The following is a 22,562-nucleotide window of genomic DNA, read 5'->3' as shown; positions in this document are numbered from 1 at the left end:
TATTTTAAGGTAAAAACAAACCAAATGTTGTATCTTTACAGTTTTCGGCCACACCATTTTTATGTAGCAAACAGGAAGCAATAGTGATACTTTTCGCATATCTGTTAGCTTAGAACAGAACCTTAGACTAGCGTGTTTGGCGTTATTCAGGTAGTCAACATCATGATAGCTAGTGGGGGTTTGTTGTTGCAGTGTTTTTGTTGCTTAGACATTTCTATGGCATAAATTAATAATTTCACCGTTCTATATTTTGCTTAAATAAACTATGGCTGTATCACCCGAGTGACCCGAATGTACGATATCCATCTTCGTAAAACTACAGTTATGGAAAATAGTAATGCTTATAAGGCTGCTGTAACTAACTCACAGCAGAAACAGAATATGCAATACCAACCCAGTTAACAGTTACCTTCCTAAAACAAAACTTCAATATTAATATAGATGATTTTTTTGCGGAAGAAATTGAATGCAGTTTGCACACTTGAAACTTTCAGAATTTAAAAAATGGGACCAAATACTTATGTGAAACTAAATGGCACAGTATGGACATTTATAATTTGTCATTGAAACATATTTACCATATTCCTAAAGTCCATTAGTGCAGAAGGCACCATGAGTCTGCACGATGACACTCCAGAGCGACTGGACGCAGACTTCGACCGTTACCTGTCAGACATGAAGCCATATGTCCTGAAGCACCCCAACAGAACAGGTAAAATGACCCAGCTGGTCGATGACTTCATGTACTTGTATGTATCCATTATCCACCTCCGGTGTCAATAAGCTTTAAAAATGCATTTCAACACTCATGGTAACCATCAGTTCTATTATTTACATTTTTTATCCAATCTTGCTATGGTGGTTTGTATGTGCCAATTTGTTATTGAGTTATTATTTCTGTATTTCATTTCCCGTTTTGTATGTTATTTTGTCCACTCATCACCTGTCGATGAGAGCTTTATATGTAAAAAACAGAATGTTAATTGCTTTTTTCTGATGGATGATTAGTTTATGCCCAATTTTTAATGAATATATAAACGCTTTAAATGTATTAATCAATTTATTAGTCAGATTGATTGGCCATACAGAGTTGCAGTCCTAAGAGAATGGATCCTACTTTCCACATAATTTATTGACTCTAACTTCTACTCCAGTATCAGCAGTGACAGCCCTACTTAGAAACATGAACAGTGTAAAAGTGTGACATTGCTACCCTCCTAACTTCAACAAAGCGTCTCCTTGCCCCTCCGACCCAGAGCGCCAACGGTGCGCCATGTGGATCAGGAAGCTTTGTGACCCGACCATGTGTGGCTCAGGACCAGTTGGGCTGAAGAATCGCAACATGTACGCTCGCCTGCTTCTGCACATGCTCAGAAGAGGAGTCCTGGATGCCCCTTTCACTGTCAAGCCGGATCAGGGCTGCCTGAAGACTCTACCAACTTACATGGTAACGCTCGCCAACCAAGTTATATTGTTATTGATTCTATATGATTTATATGATCTATATGTATGTGACCGAACATGTATAATATATTATAATAACATAAGATTTGGCCACTTATACATACTCTCTTCTGGTGGATAAAAATGCCCTGGGGTCTCATTTATAACCGTTGCGTACGCACAAAACGGGGCTGAAATTGGCGTACGTGACTTTCCATGCAAAGGTTGTGATCTATAAAAAACCAACTTGACGGGAGAATGTGCGCAGCCCTAAGCAAACTCTGACCCATGCGTACCCATGGTTTGGAGGAAAAGGAGAGTTGGCGACACAGATGGTGTGGTGGTGAACTGAAGTCAGACGGAAGAATTGTAGAGTGAGAAGAACGATTATGTTTTATCATCGCCCTTCATAAATTTAATTTCAACCCGTATCATGCGTTAAATCTATGTAATCAGAATAATTTAAGTCAACTGCGTTATTTCTCAGTTATAACTCCAGAAACATCTCCTTAGAATAGAAAAAAATAAAAAAATCTCGATATTTAATCCCGTCACTCCATACTGTCCACTGACAGCGTGACTGCAATAAAGAATGGAATAAAGCATCTGTCCAACTTGTGTCAATAACATAATATTTTTATGTGACACTGTAAAAACATAATCAAATGTCAATTAAATCCCAAGTGTGGAAAACCAAGCCACACTCCTCATCACAATCGTTGTCCGTTACTCTTGATGCTTTTCATGACAAATCAGGCATTAAAAAGGGGTTATGTTCAAGAACATTTTACGTGGGTGATTACAAACTGATTATCCAAGGTGTTCTCGGTCAGTCTTATTACCGTAACCCTATAAATGCAGAGGTGAGCGCCGTGGTAATGCTGCACCATATGGCACTTCTGGTGGACCATGCAAATGACAGGATTCGGAGGGAGAGGGTCTTTTGGAACCATAACGATTTATTGGTAGGCTACATAAAAATATGTAACTTTATGTCAGACCACTTCTCTTTTAATTCTGGGACTGTGCGCTCCTTGCTACTGACAGAGTTCACTGCTGCAGCAACATGTTGCCACTCACTCTGCTTGTTGTTGTTGGCGATCCCAATCCCGTGACCGCCTAACAAAACTACTTTTCGGGCCTCCATCTCACCCACAAGTGTCCACTTCAACCTCCGTGAAATTTCGCTTTTTTGCTTTCCTCAGTACTTCTGCCATTGTTTCCGACAAGACATAATACTTGCATCTGAGTTTGTTTTATATGCAGATCGAATTCATGAGGTCATTTGCATTGAGCGCACGCAAAACATTGCTTTTGGGCTTTCGTACACTTTTAGTAGCGATCCCACGCACAGTTTTATAAATGAGACCCCAGGCCTTTATGCCTAATTTATCAAGTAAAAACGTTTTAGTGAAATTAATACAGACAACGACAATGACCCCAATAACAAAGGAAACGAGGATGACCTAGAATGAAAGGGGCACAGTGTGGTAATTCATTTTTGGTATACAAATGACACATGTCAGATTGTCAGCACACATGCAGATTATCTTAAATAGACAGATAGACGGAAAGAGCTGGTTCTAAATACATTCCTTTGAATACAAACATCAACTAAATGATGAAATGGCAAATGAACCAGGACTCATACCTGATGTGTTTCTGACTTCCTGTCCCGGTACGTACAGGCGATCTACTTCGACGAGCCCCTGGGCGCCAGCGGGCCAGCGGTACAGGAAGTGGCACCGCTTCCTGATTGGGTGGCAGGAGAGCTCGGCCACCACGGATCCGACAGGACCAAGAGGTCTTCCTCCCCCACCTCTGTCACTCACTCCAGGTACCTCAGTCAGTGCATCCCACAGACAGAAAGCAATGTGTGGTGCGTGAGGCGGAGTGGGACCCTTTTTTCTTGCCGGGGGTTTCAGCCCATACCGGCCCCCCTGTGCATAAGTCTTGACGCATCAGTCTTAAACTAAACTTTGGTAAAACGGTCGCCGACCGTCTTCTCTGTGCCAAAAATACTGCTGCTTCGGGTTTTCCTTTGATAGGCGCGTTGAGAGGAGGAGCGGGCGAATCTGCTGTTTATAATAGGGGTGGGAATCTCTTGGCACCTCACGATTCGATTCGATTCCGATTCAGAGGTCAACGATTCGATTCTAAAACGATTATTGATGCATCTCAAAGCAATTGGTTTTTTTATGCACATTTCAATGCGGGATTTTCAAAAAAATGTATTTACATTTGAATTTGCTACTCAGAGTTTGCTAATCTCTTCCTACTTTTGTGATGATCATTAAAGAAATCAACAGATTAATTTTACCTTATCTAATATTTCATTAGAGAAAAAGCTTTTGTCACAAATATGACTATGAACAATGCAATAATCAATGCAGCTTGCATTACAACACACTATGGAAGTAGTTAAAAAATTCTTTCTTTTTCATTTTTCATTCTTTTCTACGTCATTAAAGAAAAGGCTGCTCTTAGTCAAATATAAGAATAAGAACTTGTTTGTTGTTCTTGTGTCTGGCTGTGAGTTTGCGTGCATGCTATGTGTAGGCTGAATCGCAATCGCGTCCAGACAAATCAGATTGGCAAATGCACATTGAAGATAAATTAAATAATTAAAAAAATACTCAAATGATCCCTCTCTGTCGAACATAATGTTGCAGGGGGCGAACAATATATTTATTTTTTATTCTGATTAATTTATCTGAATCGAGACGGAATCGTTCAACACAGAATTGCAATGCATCGAAGAATAAACTTTTTTTTTACCGCCCCTAGTTTATAAGTGTACCCGCGCACCACCGGCATGAATGCGCGCTTGTGTCTGTGTGTGCGTGTTCGTGTTCGTGTGCGTATGCGTTTGTGAACGACAATGTCAGGGAGAAAGAGTGCTATGAGGAGATGAATGAACGGAACGATATTTATATTTAAAAATCGCAAAGAAAAGAAAGAAGCAGAATCAATTTGTGGCGCTCTGTGTTGATTCTGTGGCGCTGCGCCACACATTGGTCTATGTATGGGAAACACCGTGAGTTAAACCTTCATTAAACATATGCACACCAGTGACGTGCGGTGAAGTCAGTAAGTGGGTAGGCACTGAGTTATGAAAGCCAGATTACCTCATTTATTGTTTAGGCTAATAGGCTACGTGACAACAGTAGGCTATGCACAAGCGCGGCGCACAATCCGTTTGAAACGAGCGAACAATTTTCGGTCCCTTTTTCTGCAAGAGTGCATCAAGTGTTGGCATAGGCCTCCCTTTTGCCAGTAGCTAATTTTTGCTAGTAAAGTTGAGTTTAGAGAAATTTCTTAGCTCTAAAATATCGGTAGATGTTGCTTTTGTCATTTTAACTTTTTGAGTTTCGCGGGGATTACGTGTAGCCGGTGTAATGACGTCAGCTGCGCAAATGTCCAGTAATATCTCGATTTCGATTGGTCCATGTTTGATACGTAGCGTAGATGATTACTGGCATAACATATTTACGTACAAAGGCACAGCAGAGTTGTGCCTTTCGGCGTAGATGTTAAAGAATACAGGATCGAAGTGCGCATGCGTTTTTCGTTGCCGTTCAAATGAATGGACAGTAAAGGCACTGCTTATTCTACCGGTTTTTGTATTTGATGTTGCGTAACTGATACAATTGTCATCGTAACGTCAAAAACAATTGGAATACCGTATATATTGCATATATAAAACACAAGAATACTCGGTACAAATACAAGTTTATTAAATACAATTATTTAATAAACATTTTTACGTTTGAATTTTGTCAGGGTAGGCAGTGCCTACCTTGCCTACCCTGACTGCACGTCACTGATGCACACACTGATAGAAAACCCCACAAAAGAGCCTGTGAACCCACTGTTTCAGATGGAATTCGAACACCATGAGATTTAAACAAATGTGTTTATGGAGAGTTTTAGGAAGGAGATGGTGTGTTATCCCTAAGGTTATGACCCATTTTGACCCAACTTCATGACACCCTTTTAGTGCAGATCGTGTTACTGTTATGAATGTTATTATAAGCGATGTTGTATGTATGTGTCCGGAAAGCCTAACCCTCACTCGGACACGGACATTAAATAAACCGCTGCTCGGATGTAGCTCCATACAAACCATGGCGTTACATTAAGTGTCTGAAAAGCGCAACCCTCACTCGCACACAGACACCGCAGTCAACCGCTGCCCAGACAGAGCTCCACGCGTTCACACAAACCGCGTCATCGAAGCCCCCTGATCGTGACGTCAGACTACCTCGGAATAGGTTCTCAAACGTCACGAAAAGAACGCCGAGTGCGATCATAGCAGAGTGGATCGTCACACAGTGTTTTTGGGAGAAAACATAAAATTGTACCCCTTTTTTCTTTACATTCACGACTTATTTCAGTAACAGTGAAAAACTGGCATAGATTACTATGTTTATGATCATATAAGACAAATGACTACCTGTCAATGACTACCTGTCATTTAAAAAAAGATTGTCATTTTTTTTAAATTACAAAAAAAATGGTTTTGGGTTCACTGGCTCCTCAAGTGTATGGTCTGTTTTATGGAGTCAGTTTCCTGCCATAATTCAAACCTGAAAAAAAAAGTTTCAAAGGCTTGTAAGTCTGGGTTTGAAAACTCAACACCTTGTAAAAAAGGTTTTGCAACACTGAAAAAAGAGATTATAACCTGAAAAAAAATAAAACTAAAATTCAAACATCTGTAAACATGATTTTGTGTTCTATTTTATCTTCTTCATCATTTTCACCAAATCATTTTCAAAGTTCAAACAATATCACCAGCGCATTTGCAGAGTTTCAAATCTGGCACTGTTCTAAAGGTACGAACACACCAAACGCGTATCCCGCGTACGACGCGTATAAAATCGGCAATTTTTCCATAGGGAACCATTGGTTTACGCGCGTATGAGCTGCGTACACGCGTTACATGCGCTAAAGCAACATTTTACCCGCGTTAGCCGCGTATGAGCCGCGTACATTTACGCGCGTACATATACGCGCGTACATATGCGCGCGTACATATACGCGCTCACGCGAGGAGTTCAAAAAATTGAACTTTTTACGCTCATACGCATGACGATTAGCCGCGTTGCCCAATCAGCGTTTAGCTTGACCCGACGTCACGGGCAGAGAGTAGTGAGCTTGGACAGAAGCATACGGCCGACATCTTTCTTTATTCTGTGTGGAAATAGTAACATAGTTACGCCATTAAATGCTTTTATGGAAAAAAAATTAGCGAGAAATGTGCATTTTACTTTCATAATGTTCGCTCGGTGAATGTGAAGGATGTTTGGTTTGATAGTTATGACGAAGAGGGAACGCTCTGTTCACTTGCATGGACATGGACTCATCTAGGCGCGTAGGAGCGTAGGCGCGTAGCTGCGTAGGACCATTTTTGACACAAAATGGTCAAGCAACATTTTAGCTGCGTTACGCGCGTAAATCTTTACGCGGGTACGCGTTTGGTGTGTTCGTACCTTAACAGTGTATTTCATTGTTGCCCGGTTTTGAAACCTTGTAAATGGGATTCTGCAAACAGGTGTTCATACATTGAGAAATACGTTTTGAAAGGTTGAATATTTAGTTTTAAAAACATGTAAAGGTGTACGTTTACGACATTGCAACGTATTTTTTCAGAACTGACTTTTCAGCACTGACTTTTCAGATATTTGACCACACAGGCGCAAGCTTTGAGTCACGTGAATATTGGCAGTGTTCTGACGCCACTCGTTTTGAAACTCCTGACAGTCGAATCTGAAAAACAAAAAAAACGTTCCTGGGGGAGGGACCATTTAGCTCTAAACCTATTGGTTGCTCTCGGCTGACGTACATTCCAATCACATGTGCCGTTCACCCGGGCTGTGCGTGATTGACAGTGCTCTGCCGATGACACGAATAACAAGCGACTTTCGCGGTTGATTTTGATTTTGAAGGCTGCAGCCTTGCTAGGATGCGTCCTTGCTAGTCGCGTCCTATGGAGATGAGACTATGAGACTAACTTTTTTTTTCAGGTTTGAATTATGGCAGGAAACTGACTCCATACTGTTTTTGTTATTTTGTTTTTTTATTCGGGACTTGACTTGTTTTAGAGTTTACAGCTTAAACTTTAAAGTCATCAACCTCTTGCCATATTGTTGGACTAAGATATCATTTACTACAATGTAGAATTTGGTAAATTGAGACTTTTAAAAAAATGTGAGGTTTGAATATTTCTATTCTTATGCTGTGCTATGTTCCATTCGTTTTTGCAAATGCATTTACATTATGTAGATTCTATCTTTTCAATGTCGCCTAATATGAATAAATGTTATTACGTTATGATCTTGATCTCCCATTAGCTGTTATATTATATTAGGGTTACATGGAAAATATATTGTAGTCATTGAATTCTGTTCAAATTAATTAACCAAAATAAATGAACATTTACATAATGAGGAGCTTCCCCCCCCCCCTCTCTCTCTTGCTCTCGCTCTCTGTATGGACTCTAAATGAACATTTACATAATGAGGATCTCTCTCTCTCTCTCTCTCTCTCTCTCTCTCTCTCTCTCTCTCTCTCTCTCTCTCTCTCTCTCTCTCTGTCTCTCTCCCTCTCCCTCTCCCTCTCCCTCTCTCTCTCTCTCTCTCTCTCTCTCTCTCTCTCTCTCTCTCTCTCTCTCTCTCTCTCTCTCTCTCTCTCCCCCTCTCTCTCTCCCTCTCACTAACGGTACTTACTAGGCTCCTCTGGCCAGGTGATACATCCAGTCTGACTACTACAGTTAACCAAGTGACATCATTAGTAATGGCTCCCGGATTTAGGTGCCAATTAGAAGGAGGAGAGACCACTTAGACCTCACTAGCTTGAAACATTCATTGGTCTTAATGAATAGAGAAAAGGCAGGAAATGTGCTTAAAACACTGCCTTATAATCTACTGTGGTTGCAAACTCCATACCCCTGCAGGCCATGTCCAATAATCATTGATACATGCTTCATATAATGTATATGAACCATTTTCGCTTTGAAATTGTTATATAACAGTAACAAAAGAGATATCGTTGACACTGCGTAGGGTTTGTACGTGATATGTATATTTCTACTTTCTTGATGAGTGATTGACTTCAAGCCCGTAACCATATGTTTTCCACATTCAATAACATGCACATCTCAGACTTCAACAACTGTTAGAGGTCTTATTGGTTTGTCTGTGTGCAGGCCGTTGAGCAACAATCATGTCGTGGTGCGCCTTGATTGGGATAAGACCATGAAAAGACCAACTCTCGCATCACAGGGCCCTCGTCCTGATGGAGTAAATTAGCCGGTGGCTTGCAGGCCTCCTTTCATGTGTCTCTCTCATTTAGACGAGATTAAACGTCAGGCATCTCGACGGGCTCCTTCTCCCTGTGATCCGACACTGTTTGATCTCTCTCTCTCTCTCTCTCTCTCTCTCTCTCTCTCTCTCTCTCTCTCTCTCTCTCTCTCTCTTTCTCTTTTTCCCTCTCTCTCTTTTGCCCTCTCTCGCCATTAGTCAGGTGATGAGAAGGCTGCGTCTTTGAGCTTGTGGAACATTGTTCTAGTCCGTAAATCAAGTGCAGAGATCTGAGGGCAAAGGTTTTGATGTTAAGATTGGCTTGGGTTGAGTAGACGTGGGAGGGGGCTGCATTGGGTCTTGGGGTGGGTTACGGGAGGTCTGGCCCTCATTAGCTCCAATGCGCACTTGAGTGAGTAGTATCTGCTGCTTGGACTGCAGTTACACATTTAGCCACTAGATGGCGACACCCACCAAGCCAGACCAGGGATTCCAACAAGAGCAACACTGTGGGGAAAAGTGCATATAGTTCCACATGGTGTGTGTGTGTGTGTGTGTGTGGGGGGGGGGTTGGACTGAACCTCTTGGGTGTGTATGTACCCTCATACCGACACGCCTCCCCCTGATTAATACGAATTGTGTGCATCTCCGCCGTCAAACATAGCTACCACGTAGACACATGTTTGTTGCCGTTTCGATGCACAGGACTCCGAGGAGGGGAGGGGGTAATGTGTGTTTGTGTGTGTGTGTGTGTGTGTGTGTGTGTGTGTGTGTGTGTGTGTGTGTGTGTATTTGTGTGAGTCAGTCAGGGGGAATGTGCATGTGGGGGGGGGGGATGGTATGTATCTGTATGCCTCTGTTTTGGGGGAGTGTGTTTATGTGGGAAAAGAGGGGATGAGGCTGAGGGAGAGAGGGGGGGGGGGTAAGGAAGAAAGGGAGTGAGAGAGGGAGTGTTCTTGATGTAAACCGTGTGTGTTGACTGGCTAATCAGCATGGGGTCAGGTTCACTGCTAAAGATTACTGAGTGCTTTCAGACGCCGACTACAAAGACTGTGTTTGGCTCTGGCTTTATTTTCTCTCCCTCTGCGTGGATTTTTTTGTTTTTGCCTTTTGGTACACACAGGTTCCTTTTCCAAGACAAACACACACACACTCTCTCACACACACACACACACACACACACACACACACACACACACACACACACACACACACACACACACACACACACACACACACACACACACACACACACACACACAATCACACACACACACAAACACAATTTCTCACACACATTACTTTTTGTCTCAGCTTTTGGCTAGAAGTGTGATACTAAGGTTGAAAGATTCTGTATTCCCAACCATCAACCTTCTACCTTTAAAAAATATAAAATCCTTCTATGTTTCTCAACCAGAATGAGTGGTCCTGTACCTGTCTGCCATCCAGCTGTATAGGGTGTTGTGGGAGGAGGGTGGGTGAGGGTGGGGCGGATGGATGATTGTGGCCCCAGGGTCAGACTGCACCACTGGAGGGTGCAGAGTCTCTGTCATGCAGGGCCCCCCTGGAGCCCCCCTCCCCGTGGCCCTGCACCTGGAGGTCAGACTGCTGCTGCAAGTGTCAGGCTGCTCTAATCTAAGCAAGGCTGCCATGGCTTCTTATGTGTGTGTGTGCTTCTCTTTGTGTGTGTGTGTGTGTGTGTGTGTGTGTGTGTGTGTGTGTGTGTGTGTGTGTGTGTGTGTGTGTGTGTGTGTGTGTGTGTGTGTGTGTGTGTGTGTGTGTGTGTGTGTGTGTGTGTTCGTATGCGTGTGTTTTCTGAGTATGTGTCTGTGAGGGTGTGCGTGCGCGTGTGTGTGTAGCTGTAGCTGTAGCTTGCCACCTCTTTGATCTCTGGGCCCACACATCTGATTCAATTATCTCCATCCACCTGTTGACTTTGAGGCCCTAGATTGCACTGCTTTGCTCTCACATCGTGCAGGTTTCACGGCTGTCTTGAATATACATGCATGAGAGTGTGTGTGTAGGCATGTGCATGTTAACATAACAACTTACCAAAGTGGAAAGAGTCGGCATGAACACAGGAATGATGGAAGGACGTGAAGAATGTTGCATGTATGGAATGCAAACTTGCCTCATCAACAAACCAAATCCAACATTGATACTCTTTGTCTCCCCTGACAACAGTTGTACTCAGACCACGGATCACGGCCTCTCTCCACTGTTGCGAATACCCAGCGGTCGCTGGCACTGTTGTGACTTTGACCTATATAATGTAACAGAGTTTCAGTTTGGTCCTTATTCCAAGTAAGTTTGGTCGTGGGCTGGATATCTCCCAGTGGCCTTCCCGAGAAGTGGCACATTGGAAGCAAATGTCATGTTAAAAGGTTATGATATTAAAATATACAGTATTTGATCATTTACATGGTGATACTTTGCATAGTGATGCTGCACGTTTCCTCTTGAAAGGAGCTCCGCCCCTTTCTGCTTATTTACATATATAGATAATATATTATAAAATTACAATATAATTTGTCATTTGTTTATACATTCCAGTATACTTATATATGGACCATTTAATTATAAAGATTTCATTGGTATCCTGAAGCCATTATGAAGAGAAAGAGTTGGTAAATTGTTTCCTCATTTCCATTTTATCTATGCATTCCACTTCGAGCTCAGGAAAAAATATTGTATTGCTTTAGGTGGCATGGTAAGGATGAAACCAAAGGAACTAGTTGCTTCACGATGCGTGATTCACGATGCGCTACTTAGCATTAGCACACTGCCAACCTTGACACACATTCTCTGGAAGGATCCCAAAATGAGATTGGGCAGGGGAGATGGATGTGAAGAAGGGTTTTGAATCTTCCAATGTCTCCACCCGATGATGTCTCTTTCGTTTGTTTAACCTATTTTTAACCTCTCAACGTAATGTTGATCTCAAGATCAACATTAAGAGGAAACGACTGTCTTAAGTCCTCACGAATGAGGGGACGACGGCGTGTGCCAGCATACATGTGTGTGTGTGCGTGCGTCTATGGATTTGTGTGTGTGTGCGCATGCCCTTATGTGTGTGTGTGTGTGCACATGCCCATGCTTGTGCGTGTTAATCAGGTTAATCAGCGTACGGACAGGACGAAGTGCCCAAGTGAAAGCAAGGGAAAGGGTTGCCTGGTGGAATGTGCGTGTGTTGCCCAGGGCAAGCTTGCTGCACTCGTACATCCATGAATACACACAGAGGAGAAACGCAAACATGTCTGTGAGCACGGACTGCAGTCAAAATCACACCATGACCCCCCCCCCCTTTCTTTCCTTCTCAATCTATGTCTAACCTTCCACTTTGAACCCTTTCCTTTCAGAAGGCGGCCGTATGACGAGAAGACCCCATGCCGGAAATTGGCGTCCAGTCCTCTCGACCAGTCCCCTAGAAGAGAACACACCGGCATGGTGAGACTGGCTGACAGACCGACAGACTGACTGGCTGACTGGTGTAGTGGATCAGATACACAAGTTGGATTTTATTTTTATATATCGTTCTGTGGAACATCCAAGCTAAGAAAAAATTAAATCGGTCAAGTTAGATCATGATGCCATAGGTTTGAAGAAAAAAATTATTACAGGAGCCTCTCCTTCGGTCAGGCACCTGCCCACATTAAAGACCCACTGCACCCTCGATATTCCAGCAAGAATTTGAGGTTGTCTGATCAGGGTTTGCTGGTGGTTCTTTACTCCAGACTCACAATAGGTGCGTTTCCATCCCCCTGATTTAATGCGAACTTTGAAGTACGAATCAGTAAACGGTGATGGAAACACCAAAATTTGCATAAAAATCCTCTAATTCGCAAAAAAGGTTTATCCGCTCGCTTGAGGTGGTTTTTGAGAAATGCGAAAGAGAGTACATTCGCAAAATGGGAGATGGAAACACACTTTTCGAAACAGCTGTGACGTAGCGAACTTTGAACACACAGGACTGACAGTCTTTCCGATTTCCGCATAACGACCGGCCATAGCAACCCTGCCGCCATTAACGTGCGCCGTCATCACCCTATTCCGCTCCAACCACTTGATGGAAACGCACCTAATTCGAATTGCTTTTTTGCGAACTTTCTAAAGATTCGCATCACCTTTTAGATGGAAACGCAGCTACTGAAGGAGACTATGCTTTGGAACTCTCTCCCATTGGACTTATGATCCATGGAAACATTCAGAAAGCAACTGAAGATCGGTTGGGACTTGCGTACTTTCAATTTGTTCTTTTGATTGTTTTGTACTTTTGCAAGGTATCTGTTCCTCTATATTTTACTAGCTTTTTTTGTAGCACTTTGTGATGCCTGCTTTTGAAAGGTGCTATATAAAGGAACGTATTATTATATCCACACAGACAAATTACAGTAATTATAGTAGCAATCCTGCAGATACAGCACCACATTTAGAGTTGCTTTAATAGGAGAGTATAATGTTAAAAACAAAAAGCCATTTGATGGACATTTTCATTCAAAGCTCCTTACAATACCAGGAGTGCATTCATTCTTGCCATGAGTGGCCCGATTGGGAATTGAACCCCTGACCCTTGCAGTGTTAACATCTACCAGTTGAGCTAGACAGGATCACATTAAGACGAACCTCCTCCTGCGTGTGTGTGTGTGTGTGTGTGTGTGTGTGTGTGTGTGTGTGTGTGTGTGTGTGTGTGTGTGTGTGTGTGTGTGTGTGTGTGTGTGTGTGTGTGTGTGTGTGCGTGTATGCGTGTGTGTGTGCGTGTGACACCAGAACAGATAGCTCATAAACCTGTTCCTGGAAGATTCTGATGACCTCATACATGAAAGCAGCAAAAAGTGTGCAACTGCCTGCTCCCATAAAAGCAGTGCGATAAGTCAAAACTTTCTTCTCATCAAAACATCCATCTTTGTGCCGTTCTCTTATCAGTATTGATGATAAGAAGTTAAGCTCCCACCACTTTGACCAAGGAATACTGCTGAAGCGGTTTGAACAAGCTTGAGGCCCCTTGGGCCCTTAAAGCCCTCCTGATCAACCACAGTTGGGAAAGGAGTAGAGTATTGAATCTTGCCATATTACACCCAGTGATCTGCATTGTTGCAGTTTCCGTGAGGCTACGTCCACCTATTCCACCGTTCACCTGATCCTATTCTCACAAATCAGACTGAAGTTTAAAAATCTAAATGCTTATTTTAGATGCCTATCTAATGTCTTATGGCAGACAAGCTCAAATCCGGGTGAAAGGGGGCGTTTAACTTTCTTTCGTAATTGTTTTGACCAATCATGATGTTGGATGTACGGACCTGTAAGTGTTTTTGTTGAATGCAAACCTGGCCAGCAGCAGTAAACTTAGAAAGTATCTGTAAGGCTTTCAAATCAGCACAGTGTACACTGGCCACACACTAATTAAAATCCCCTTCCTCTTCCAAAAGATTCGATGTAAATCTCTGTAATGAAACAGAAAAAGATGCAAGGTCTAAGTCCGCCCCTTGCAGTTTGTAGTCTCCGCTCCAGGCTCTGTGCCTTCTCCCCCGAGGAGTTCCTCTTTAACATAGTAGGACTGCTGGATCCCAGATGAGCCTAATCACTCTCAGCAACATCAGCAGAACCCTTCACTATTGCCCTCTCTGGGCTTTATTCGATATTTCCTCTGTCCCTACACCCCTCACCCCAACCCTACCACTTCTCCTAGCCCCAGCCTAAAATCTAGGCAAACTGATCTTTTACAAACAAAGAAACCGACACATAAAGAGGCCATATGCAGGCCGACTGCTTGGGTGGTGGTGGTGGTGGTGGTGGTGGTGGGGGGCTAGAAAGTGAGGCTATGACCCTCCTTTGGAATTTACTGGCAGAAATGATGTGGAACTGCAAAACATCTGGGGTAGTTGTGTAGGGGGTGTACAGTGGTAGGGAGTGTATGGGAGGGGCATGTGTGTGTGTGTGTTTGTGCGTGCATGCGTTTGTGTGATTGAGGGGGGTGGGCTGGGTTAACCAGGTTTATGGAGGGAGGTCTTGTTCTAATCTCTTGGGTGGGTCCCTGCATCACTGCCAGTAAATAAATCCTTTCCTCCATGAACATGAAAATGTTCTTTCACATTTAAGCCTCATGTGACCTTGTGTGTGCGGTTTTACAAGGCCCTCGTCTGTTTCCAATTCATCTATCACTCAGCGAATCAATAAAAATCCAAGTACTGATTACAGTCATCCATAAAATAAATAAATGCAACTTTACACAGTGAGATCATAAAAATATGAGTCAAATTCCGCTGTGTTGGCTTTCTGTTTCCCCAGGTGGACGGTGTGTCGAAGCCGTACGCATCCCCAGATGACAGTGACCTTGAGGCCCGGCTCAACAGCTGGAACCTAGGGGTGGGTGTGAAGGCGAGCCCTGGATATCCAGGGACCTTTAGCTGACCTTAGAATCTCCATCACTACTATAGGCAGAGGGTCTCAGAGGAACCCACTGTGGTTGTGTGTGGGGAGTGGGTTCATCATTGTGAATAAGACCCAGCAAGTCGCAAATACAATAAGTGGAATAAGTGTATGGAATAAGACCCAGCAGGTGTGATGTGGAAATCTCTCTCTCTATCATAGTCTGGTTTATGTCTCTCGCTATCTTTTGCAATCTTTTTCATAAGCTCTCTATTGCATTCCACCCTCCCACCCTCCCTCTTTGAGTCAGTTTTTTCTTAGCTTTAAAACTTCCATCTTATTACTATCGGGAGAATGGGATGGTGAAGAATGGAGTGAGAAAATGCTATATTACCCATCTTCCTCCGCCTTCTCTCTCGCCTCTGCTGTCTCGTTCCCTCCCTCTCTGGTCTTGCTCTCTCTTCCCCCTCTCTCTCTTTCCTCTCTCTCTCTCTCTCTCTCTCTATTCCGTGCTGGGGTGAGCTGAGGTAATCTGAGATGTGTGTGTGTGTGTGCACACTTCCATGCTCACAGTTTGCCACTGAGACACTGATAAGAGGCAGCGCTTAGCAACGCTATCCCCCCCTCCCCCCCACACAAACACACACTCACACAAAAGCATCTCAACCGTTGTTTCTACACACCTGCAATCATACACATAAAAACACAAAAAAACCAATGCACACACACAGCAGAACTGAATACTAGCAGAGGCGACCCTCATTCCCTCTTGAACTCTGCTGTGCTTTAGACATCAGAGAGGCGTTCCATGCTTGCTTGATTTGTACAGTGTTGACTGATGAGGAACAGGAACAGAGTGGTTAGTAATTGTTCAGTCTAAATAGTTCCTTTACGGATGAGGGACAAAGACAACAGATCTCAGTAGGCACACACACACACACACACACACACAGACACACACACACACACACACACACACACACACACACACACACACACACACACACACACACACACACACACACATTTAGACATACATTCGCACCCACATAAATGCACATATACACACACACGCTCCCACACCCACGCACATATAGACACAGACACACACACACACACTGACACAAACAGTCACATCTACCCAGAAGGAAAATAGAAATAGAAAAAAGCATTTATACAGGGAAATACTCTTCCATGCATCCACGTTGGAGTGCCCATCCATGCCAGCATTGTGCAACGGCACTCTGTCTCCTGCCCGGTATCCAGCAGACCCCAATCAATCAAACGTGATGAATGGCTGTCCACAGCTATACATAGCAACGCCATTCTTCCCCTGTTGTGCTCTGTATTTGACGGAGAGATAAATATATATTGCGTCGCCAATGCCAAATTTGAGAGCTTTTAAGCGTGCAATTAAGCCCGGCTATACAGCACGAGATACATCGACACTGTTGTGTCACACTGTGAAAAGGGCTGCGTAAACACACATGTAGTCTGGATGTCTGGGGGATGGGGGGGGCGGCGGCAGTAGACGTGAACGTGATCCCGCTGAAGTGGGCACACCACTGCGTCCGCCTTAAAGGGATGATGTCAACATGCTGCACAAGCAGAGAGAGAGAAAAACCCCCCAAAAAAAACTTTTTCACCTTCTGCTATACAGTCATATGAGGGAAGTAGGGCGGCTTTGATCAGTCACACACTCCCACTCCACCCGCCCTCCTGCCACCACAACTGCACTCGTGTGTGTGTGTGTGTGTGTGTGTGTGTGTGTGTGTGTGTGTGTGTGTGTGTGTGTGTGTGTGTGTGTGTGTGTGTGTGTGTGTGTGTGTGTGTGTGTGTGTGTGTGTGTGTGTGTGTGGCGCGTGGCGATTCCTGTACAGTAAGGCGGTGGATATTTCGGTCCTTAGCTCTGGGGTTGTTTGAGGACGTGTCCGATTCACTGCAGGATAAGCCACCTCGCCAACGCTTTAAGATAGTTATTTTCTCAGAGAGGATAAAAAAAAAGGATGGCAGCAAAAAAAAAAGTCTGCACCTCCTCATCCTCCGCATCCATCTTTTGGAAGAGATCAATGGCCGCGTCTCTTCACCATGCGCCATCGTTGCTGTCATCCACTCCCCCTCCCCCCCCCCCCCCCCCCCCCCCTTGTGGCGCATCGCAGCAGACCCCAGGAAGACCGTGCCCCACGGCAGCACCAATTCCCACCAATGTATTTGTAAATCGCGCTGCGCTGGCCTCTGGCCCCTTGTTATTTTTCGTTTTTGCTCTATTCAGAAAGGATAGGGCGCCTGGTCTTGGGGTCACATTTGTCTCTGTCTCCGACTGGTAAACAAACCAGGGATGGCTTACAGATTAGCACCCCTTCCCTTCCCCTGAGCGGTGGCGAAGGCCAGGGACAAAGGGGTGCGACAGGGGGCAGACAGAGAGCGGAAGTTGAGCAGACGCACACACACGCACACACACACACACACGCACGCACGCACGCACGCACGCACGCACGCACGCACGCACGCACGCACGCACGCACGCACGCACGCACGCACGCACGCACGCACGCACACACACACACACACACACACACACACACACACACACACACACACACACACACACACACACACACACACACACACACACACACACACACACACACACACACACACACACACACACACACACACACACACACACACAGAGAATTCCACAGAATGCCTTCAAGTGGCCCAAGTTGGTCTCTTCCTGTAAACAGTTGGAGAGCTGAGGGAAAAGAGAGGGATACGCCGTGTCTTTGAAGTTATCACTTGCATTGTTTATGACAAATGGATGGCCCAGCTTAGGAGCTGCTGGAGTCTGGCTCCAGCAGGAGGAAGGACGGAAAGAAGAAATCTGAAGTGTGAGAGTGACAGAGTGGTCTGTGTGTGTGTGTGTGTGTGTGCGTGTGTGCATGTTTGTCTTGTTTCAGATCGAAAACCCCAGGTATTTGCGTGAGAGGCCCATCGCCCCGTCGCCGGTAAGTTCTGGTGTCCTTGTAGTCTAGACAGAGTGCTGTTTTTCGAGACTCTTGCCGTTTCATGTATTTTTCATGTGTTCTCATATCTTTTGACAGGTTCACTGTTAGATGTGAACCAAGTGAGGGGCAGACAGAGACCCCGAGGTAAAGCTAGCTTTAGTGACTGCATACCCTGAATGTGCTGTTGAGTAGGCGTCAGAAGGAAGGCACATTACACTGATTGGATTAGAGTTGCATGATGCCGATCTCTCTCTTCCTCCCCCCCATTCTGTGTCATCCTCATATAATTCTCTCTGTCCTCCAGATTGCTCCATCACTCCAGATGTTCAACTCGACCATTGGTAGGAACAGCACATATCTTGATGAAACAGCCCCGCTGCACAAACAGGACAAAGAGGTACATCCCAATAAAGTGACTCACTGCTAATAATGTTAGACTTGTTTTACATAAACTAGCATGAGGTTAACACTAAAGTAATATCTCATACTGCGTTAAAGAAAACTCAGAGCAAAATAAACAACACAAAACTCAAAATAAAAGATTGGAATTTCAGGTATAATTTTAGAACTCCGACTCAACTTCAACTTCCGCAACATCATAAAATATGGTGGCCATTATCGTTAATAGGAATTGAATAACTTTAGGCAGTAAAGTAGAAAATATTGAGTCAACTCTTATCATAGCTTTAGCCTTTTTGTTCAGTGAAACGAATTATTATGATGAATTTGAAAATACATAAACCCAATTGCCTCCTCATTTACGATTGGTTAAAGCACTTTATGGATCTCCTGTGAATGGAACAGGCAACATCAGAACCTCAATCAGAAACCTATCTTGTGATATTTGTATATGAGGTTGGTGATTGTTTTGTTTTGTTGTTTAAGGAAATAATAATATATAAATATCAAAAAACAAAAAAATGCTGACCTGATCGTCATCAGTACATCATAACGCGGGATGTCTTGTTCAGAATCCGCTGATTATATTTTGGGAGATAACAGTGTAGCTATAAATAGATTAAAAAGCAGCTTTGACTGCATGTCAAAAAATAAATGAAAAAATATATATATAAATGGAATTAAATTATGAGAATTTTTTTTGGAATTCATTACATTTTCACTTTTACATTTTATATATTTCTTGTGTAATTAAATATGTAAAGAGTATTGGCATCGTGTTTGACATAGCTAATAGCCAGAATTTTCTTTCGGTTAGCTAGCCAGTGTTGGTCTTCTTCATATGTTTCCAAAGGGAGCATACATTTCGGTTGCATATATTTTATGCATTCATTTCATATCTTAACTACTAACAGCGTGAACGGAATGATATCTGAAGTCGGAATCACCAGGTTGAATCTCAGAGTCCCGTTTTGTCTTGAATGCGGTATCCGTGTCCCTTCCAACTGAAAAGTTTAATATGTAGCCTCGATGTTCTCCAAAGTCCTATATGCTGCTTGTTTTAAGTGTGTTCAAGTACACTAGCATGAGGCTCCCACTAAACGCACTAGCAGTGCCCCCCTTCAACTGAAACGGGAATTTGTGTTCTTGGTATTCTGTTTTGGTCGTAGGTGTTTACAATTCGTTGTACACACACAAACGGTCAAAGCTTCCTTCGCTCTTTCATGATATTAAACACCCCCACAGTGAAGTACACTCACACACATGAACACACACACACACACACATCCTTGTTTGTTGTTTAAAAGGCTGAGGCTTGTGGGGCTTCACAGTAGACACAAAAAGAACCAAGAGCTTTCTTCCCAGTGGGGACAGTCTCTCCTTATGTGGCTTTAAGCTGCAAATCCCATTCTGTAAGCATGCTTTGATGTCCCCTCTGCCACGCATACCCCCACCCGACCCACACCCCGGCACCATCACTACCCTCTTCCTCCCCCTGCCCCTCGTGTTGCCTTTACTAGCACAGTTGAACACTAAACTAAAGCGTGGCTCTGCCCTCACGTCCATGGATTTCCCGGGTTCCCCTAGGGAGGCTGAGCTCCATTCACTTAGAGGAGCTTCACCGACGGAGAGAACAGAAGGAGAACAGACAGAGGAGGATACAGGAGATACAGTTGTTAGGAAGATAATACTCTGGGCCTGTGCGCCTGTCCCACCCCATTTGCACACATGCCAAAGTAGCCTGGCCCCACATTTAGCTTAAACGCAGTGCATTGAGGCAGAGAGATAAAAGGGAATAGCCCGCTAACTATTAGAGATTGGCTGCCTGCAGGGTAAGCGTTCTGCATTGGTATTATGTATATTAGATGTTTCTCTGCAAGTGGAACTGAGTGAGTGTGATGGAAAACTACATGTTCGCATAGTATGTAGTACCGTAGGGCTGGGCGATTAATTGAATTTCAATCTCAATTTCGCCAAACGATCACATTATTTTTTTTTATGTTTTATATTAGGTGCAGAACAGCTGGATAAATATATGTACATCATTTTAGATATATATTTTTTTTTATTACCATTTTGTGTATTTTTGTGTTTTTTGGGAGAGACATGCTGAATAAATACATCATGTTTTCAAACTCAAAAAGAATCGTTTGAATCGTTTGATTTCAATATTGACCAAAATAATCGTGATTCTTCCCATAATCGAGCAGCCCTATTGTACCGCACAGCATTGAGGTGACAGTGAAGCCACCAGGGAATTCATTGGAATAAGCTTTTTGATGGTGACATTGACCCCAAATTTCCAACCTATTCTCCTAGCCATTGTGTCCAAAACAAAACTCACGGCACTGTGTAAATACACCTTTAGCCCATGCAAAATGGTGAATATCGTTTTTCCTTTTTAAATCTCTACTCAGTTTGTTTTAATTTAAAGTATTCCTTGAGCTTCCCTCAAGGTTTCGAAACTTCTCTTACACACACACACGCACACACACACCGAGCCCTTACCCTAACCCCCCCCCCCCCCCACACACACACACACACAATGAATAATGTAATCCTCAGCAGGTGCGTTAAGCCTTTCTATGGCATCATGGAACCTCACCTTGCATTTTTGCCTTGACCCGGTCCAGGATGTGACAGTCACCCCACTTCCTGTCAAAAGCCTAGCCGGAGGTTTAGTCCGGGTTGAGGAATGATCCGGATCACATGTCATTAAGCCCTCGCTGGCTCACAAACGACTCAAGTTCATGAATGCTAAAGCCCAAAACCCCTATCATGAACACTCTGCTCATACAGTATGTTTATTCATGTGCTTTGAAACTTCTTGGAAAAGCATACTTCATACAAGAGTCATTGTCCTGCTTATCATTTTTTTCAGCCACCCTGCCGGTGCTTTGGCGTACGTCACACTTACCGCAGTAACGTTGGGTGGGTCCTCATTTGCGGAGTTTATTGGCGAGGGTTTCATTTACAGGCTGGCCAGATTGAGTAACAGTGAATCAAGCAGACTGCTGCAGACTGATCAGAGCACTGTGTGTGTGTGTGTGTGTGTGTGTGTGTGTGTGTGTGTGTGTGTGTGTGTGTGTGTGTGTGTGTGTGTGTGTGTGTGTGTGTGTGTGTGTGTGTGTGTGTGTGTGTGTGTGTGTGTGTGTGTGTGTGGATTCTTCAAAGTGTCTTCTTCTTCCCCTAAGCCCCCGCATGCCCCAGAATGGGCACAATGTGGCAGATCTACCCCTTCTCCCACTATCTCCCACTAATGAACAGATTGCTTGGACAAACCTCTGACTTTGAGACCTCTCCCTCTCTTCCTCTCTCCCTCGCCCTCTCTCGCCTTAATGATGCAATCTCTGGCTCTCTGGGAGTCGTTGGCCTGTGATTAAGAGGGGCCAGGCCTCATCGTGTTTGATAGTCTTACAAAGCACGCAGATGGAGCATGGCCTGGATGCTTAAAAGGCGAGAGCGCAGCAGCTTAGGTTCTCGAGATGGCTCGTCCATTCCCCTCCAGGGCTTCCGTCATCATTGGTGTGAATGAGAAGTGTGTTTGTATTCCATAGACACTCTGCCGCTAGAGCAGCTCTATCTCCATTTAAAGCTAAGTACATGGGTTATTAAGAGGGGTGTGCTTGTTGTGCTGGAGTGCAATAGGGGTTGGGTATAGCAACGTAAAGTAGCCAAACGTTTATTTATTTTCCCCAGATGAGGAATCTGCCATTGGCTAGTGGTCAGTAGATGGCAGACCGCTGAAGATAGATTCGCCCTGTGTTCACAGGGGATGAATGCAACACAACATCATAGTTGTTAATGTAACGGAGTGATCTGACGCACAGAGGCAACCTTGTGGAGCCCATACAGTTTTAGGACAATTTGCAGGCGCAAATCCCTGAGGAATTCTACCCCTTATATTGTTTTCAGCCTTATTCTTCCTTTATCTTGATCCATTATCGCTCTTACATGTTCACTAACACGCACATATACATACTCACTCACTCACTCACTCACTCACTCACTCACTCACTCACTCACTCACTCACTCACTCACTCA

The 22,562-nt window shown here is 43.9% G+C and overlaps 1 protein-coding gene across 2 annotated transcripts in view; it reads left to right on the top strand.

Moving 5' to 3' along the window:
• cep112 (centrosomal protein 112) overlaps positions 1 to 22,562 on the top strand; it is a 113,468-nt gene that overhangs the window by 79 nt on the left and 90,827 nt on the right. For both annotated transcript variants that reach the window (XM_056581782.1, XM_056581773.1), the window contains exons 1-8: positions 1 to 9; positions 592 to 712; positions 1,257 to 1,447; positions 3,132 to 3,280; positions 12,104 to 12,191; positions 15,030 to 15,107; positions 18,071 to 18,118; positions 18,423 to 18,515. The exon at positions 1 to 9 is cut by the window's left edge and continues 79 nt beyond it. In XM_056581782.1, coding sequence (XP_056437757.1) covers positions 613 to 712; positions 1,257 to 1,447; positions 3,132 to 3,280; positions 12,104 to 12,191; positions 15,030 to 15,107; positions 18,071 to 18,118; positions 18,423 to 18,515 — 747 coding nt within the window. In that variant the 5' untranslated portion in view covers positions 1 to 9; positions 592 to 612. The remainder of the gene's footprint in view (positions 10 to 591; positions 713 to 1,256; positions 1,448 to 3,131; positions 3,281 to 12,103; positions 12,192 to 15,029; positions 15,108 to 18,070; positions 18,119 to 18,422; positions 18,516 to 22,562) is intronic.

Source organism: Gadus chalcogrammus, chromosome 2 (assembly GCF_026213295.1).
Source record: "Gadus chalcogrammus isolate NIFS_2021 chromosome 2, NIFS_Gcha_1.0, whole genome shotgun sequence".
NCBI classification, from domain to species: Eukaryota; Metazoa; Chordata; class Actinopteri; order Gadiformes; family Gadidae; genus Gadus; species Gadus chalcogrammus.
Note: the sequence above shows the minus strand (reverse complement) of the source record. Positions and strands in the feature narration are given on the sequence as shown.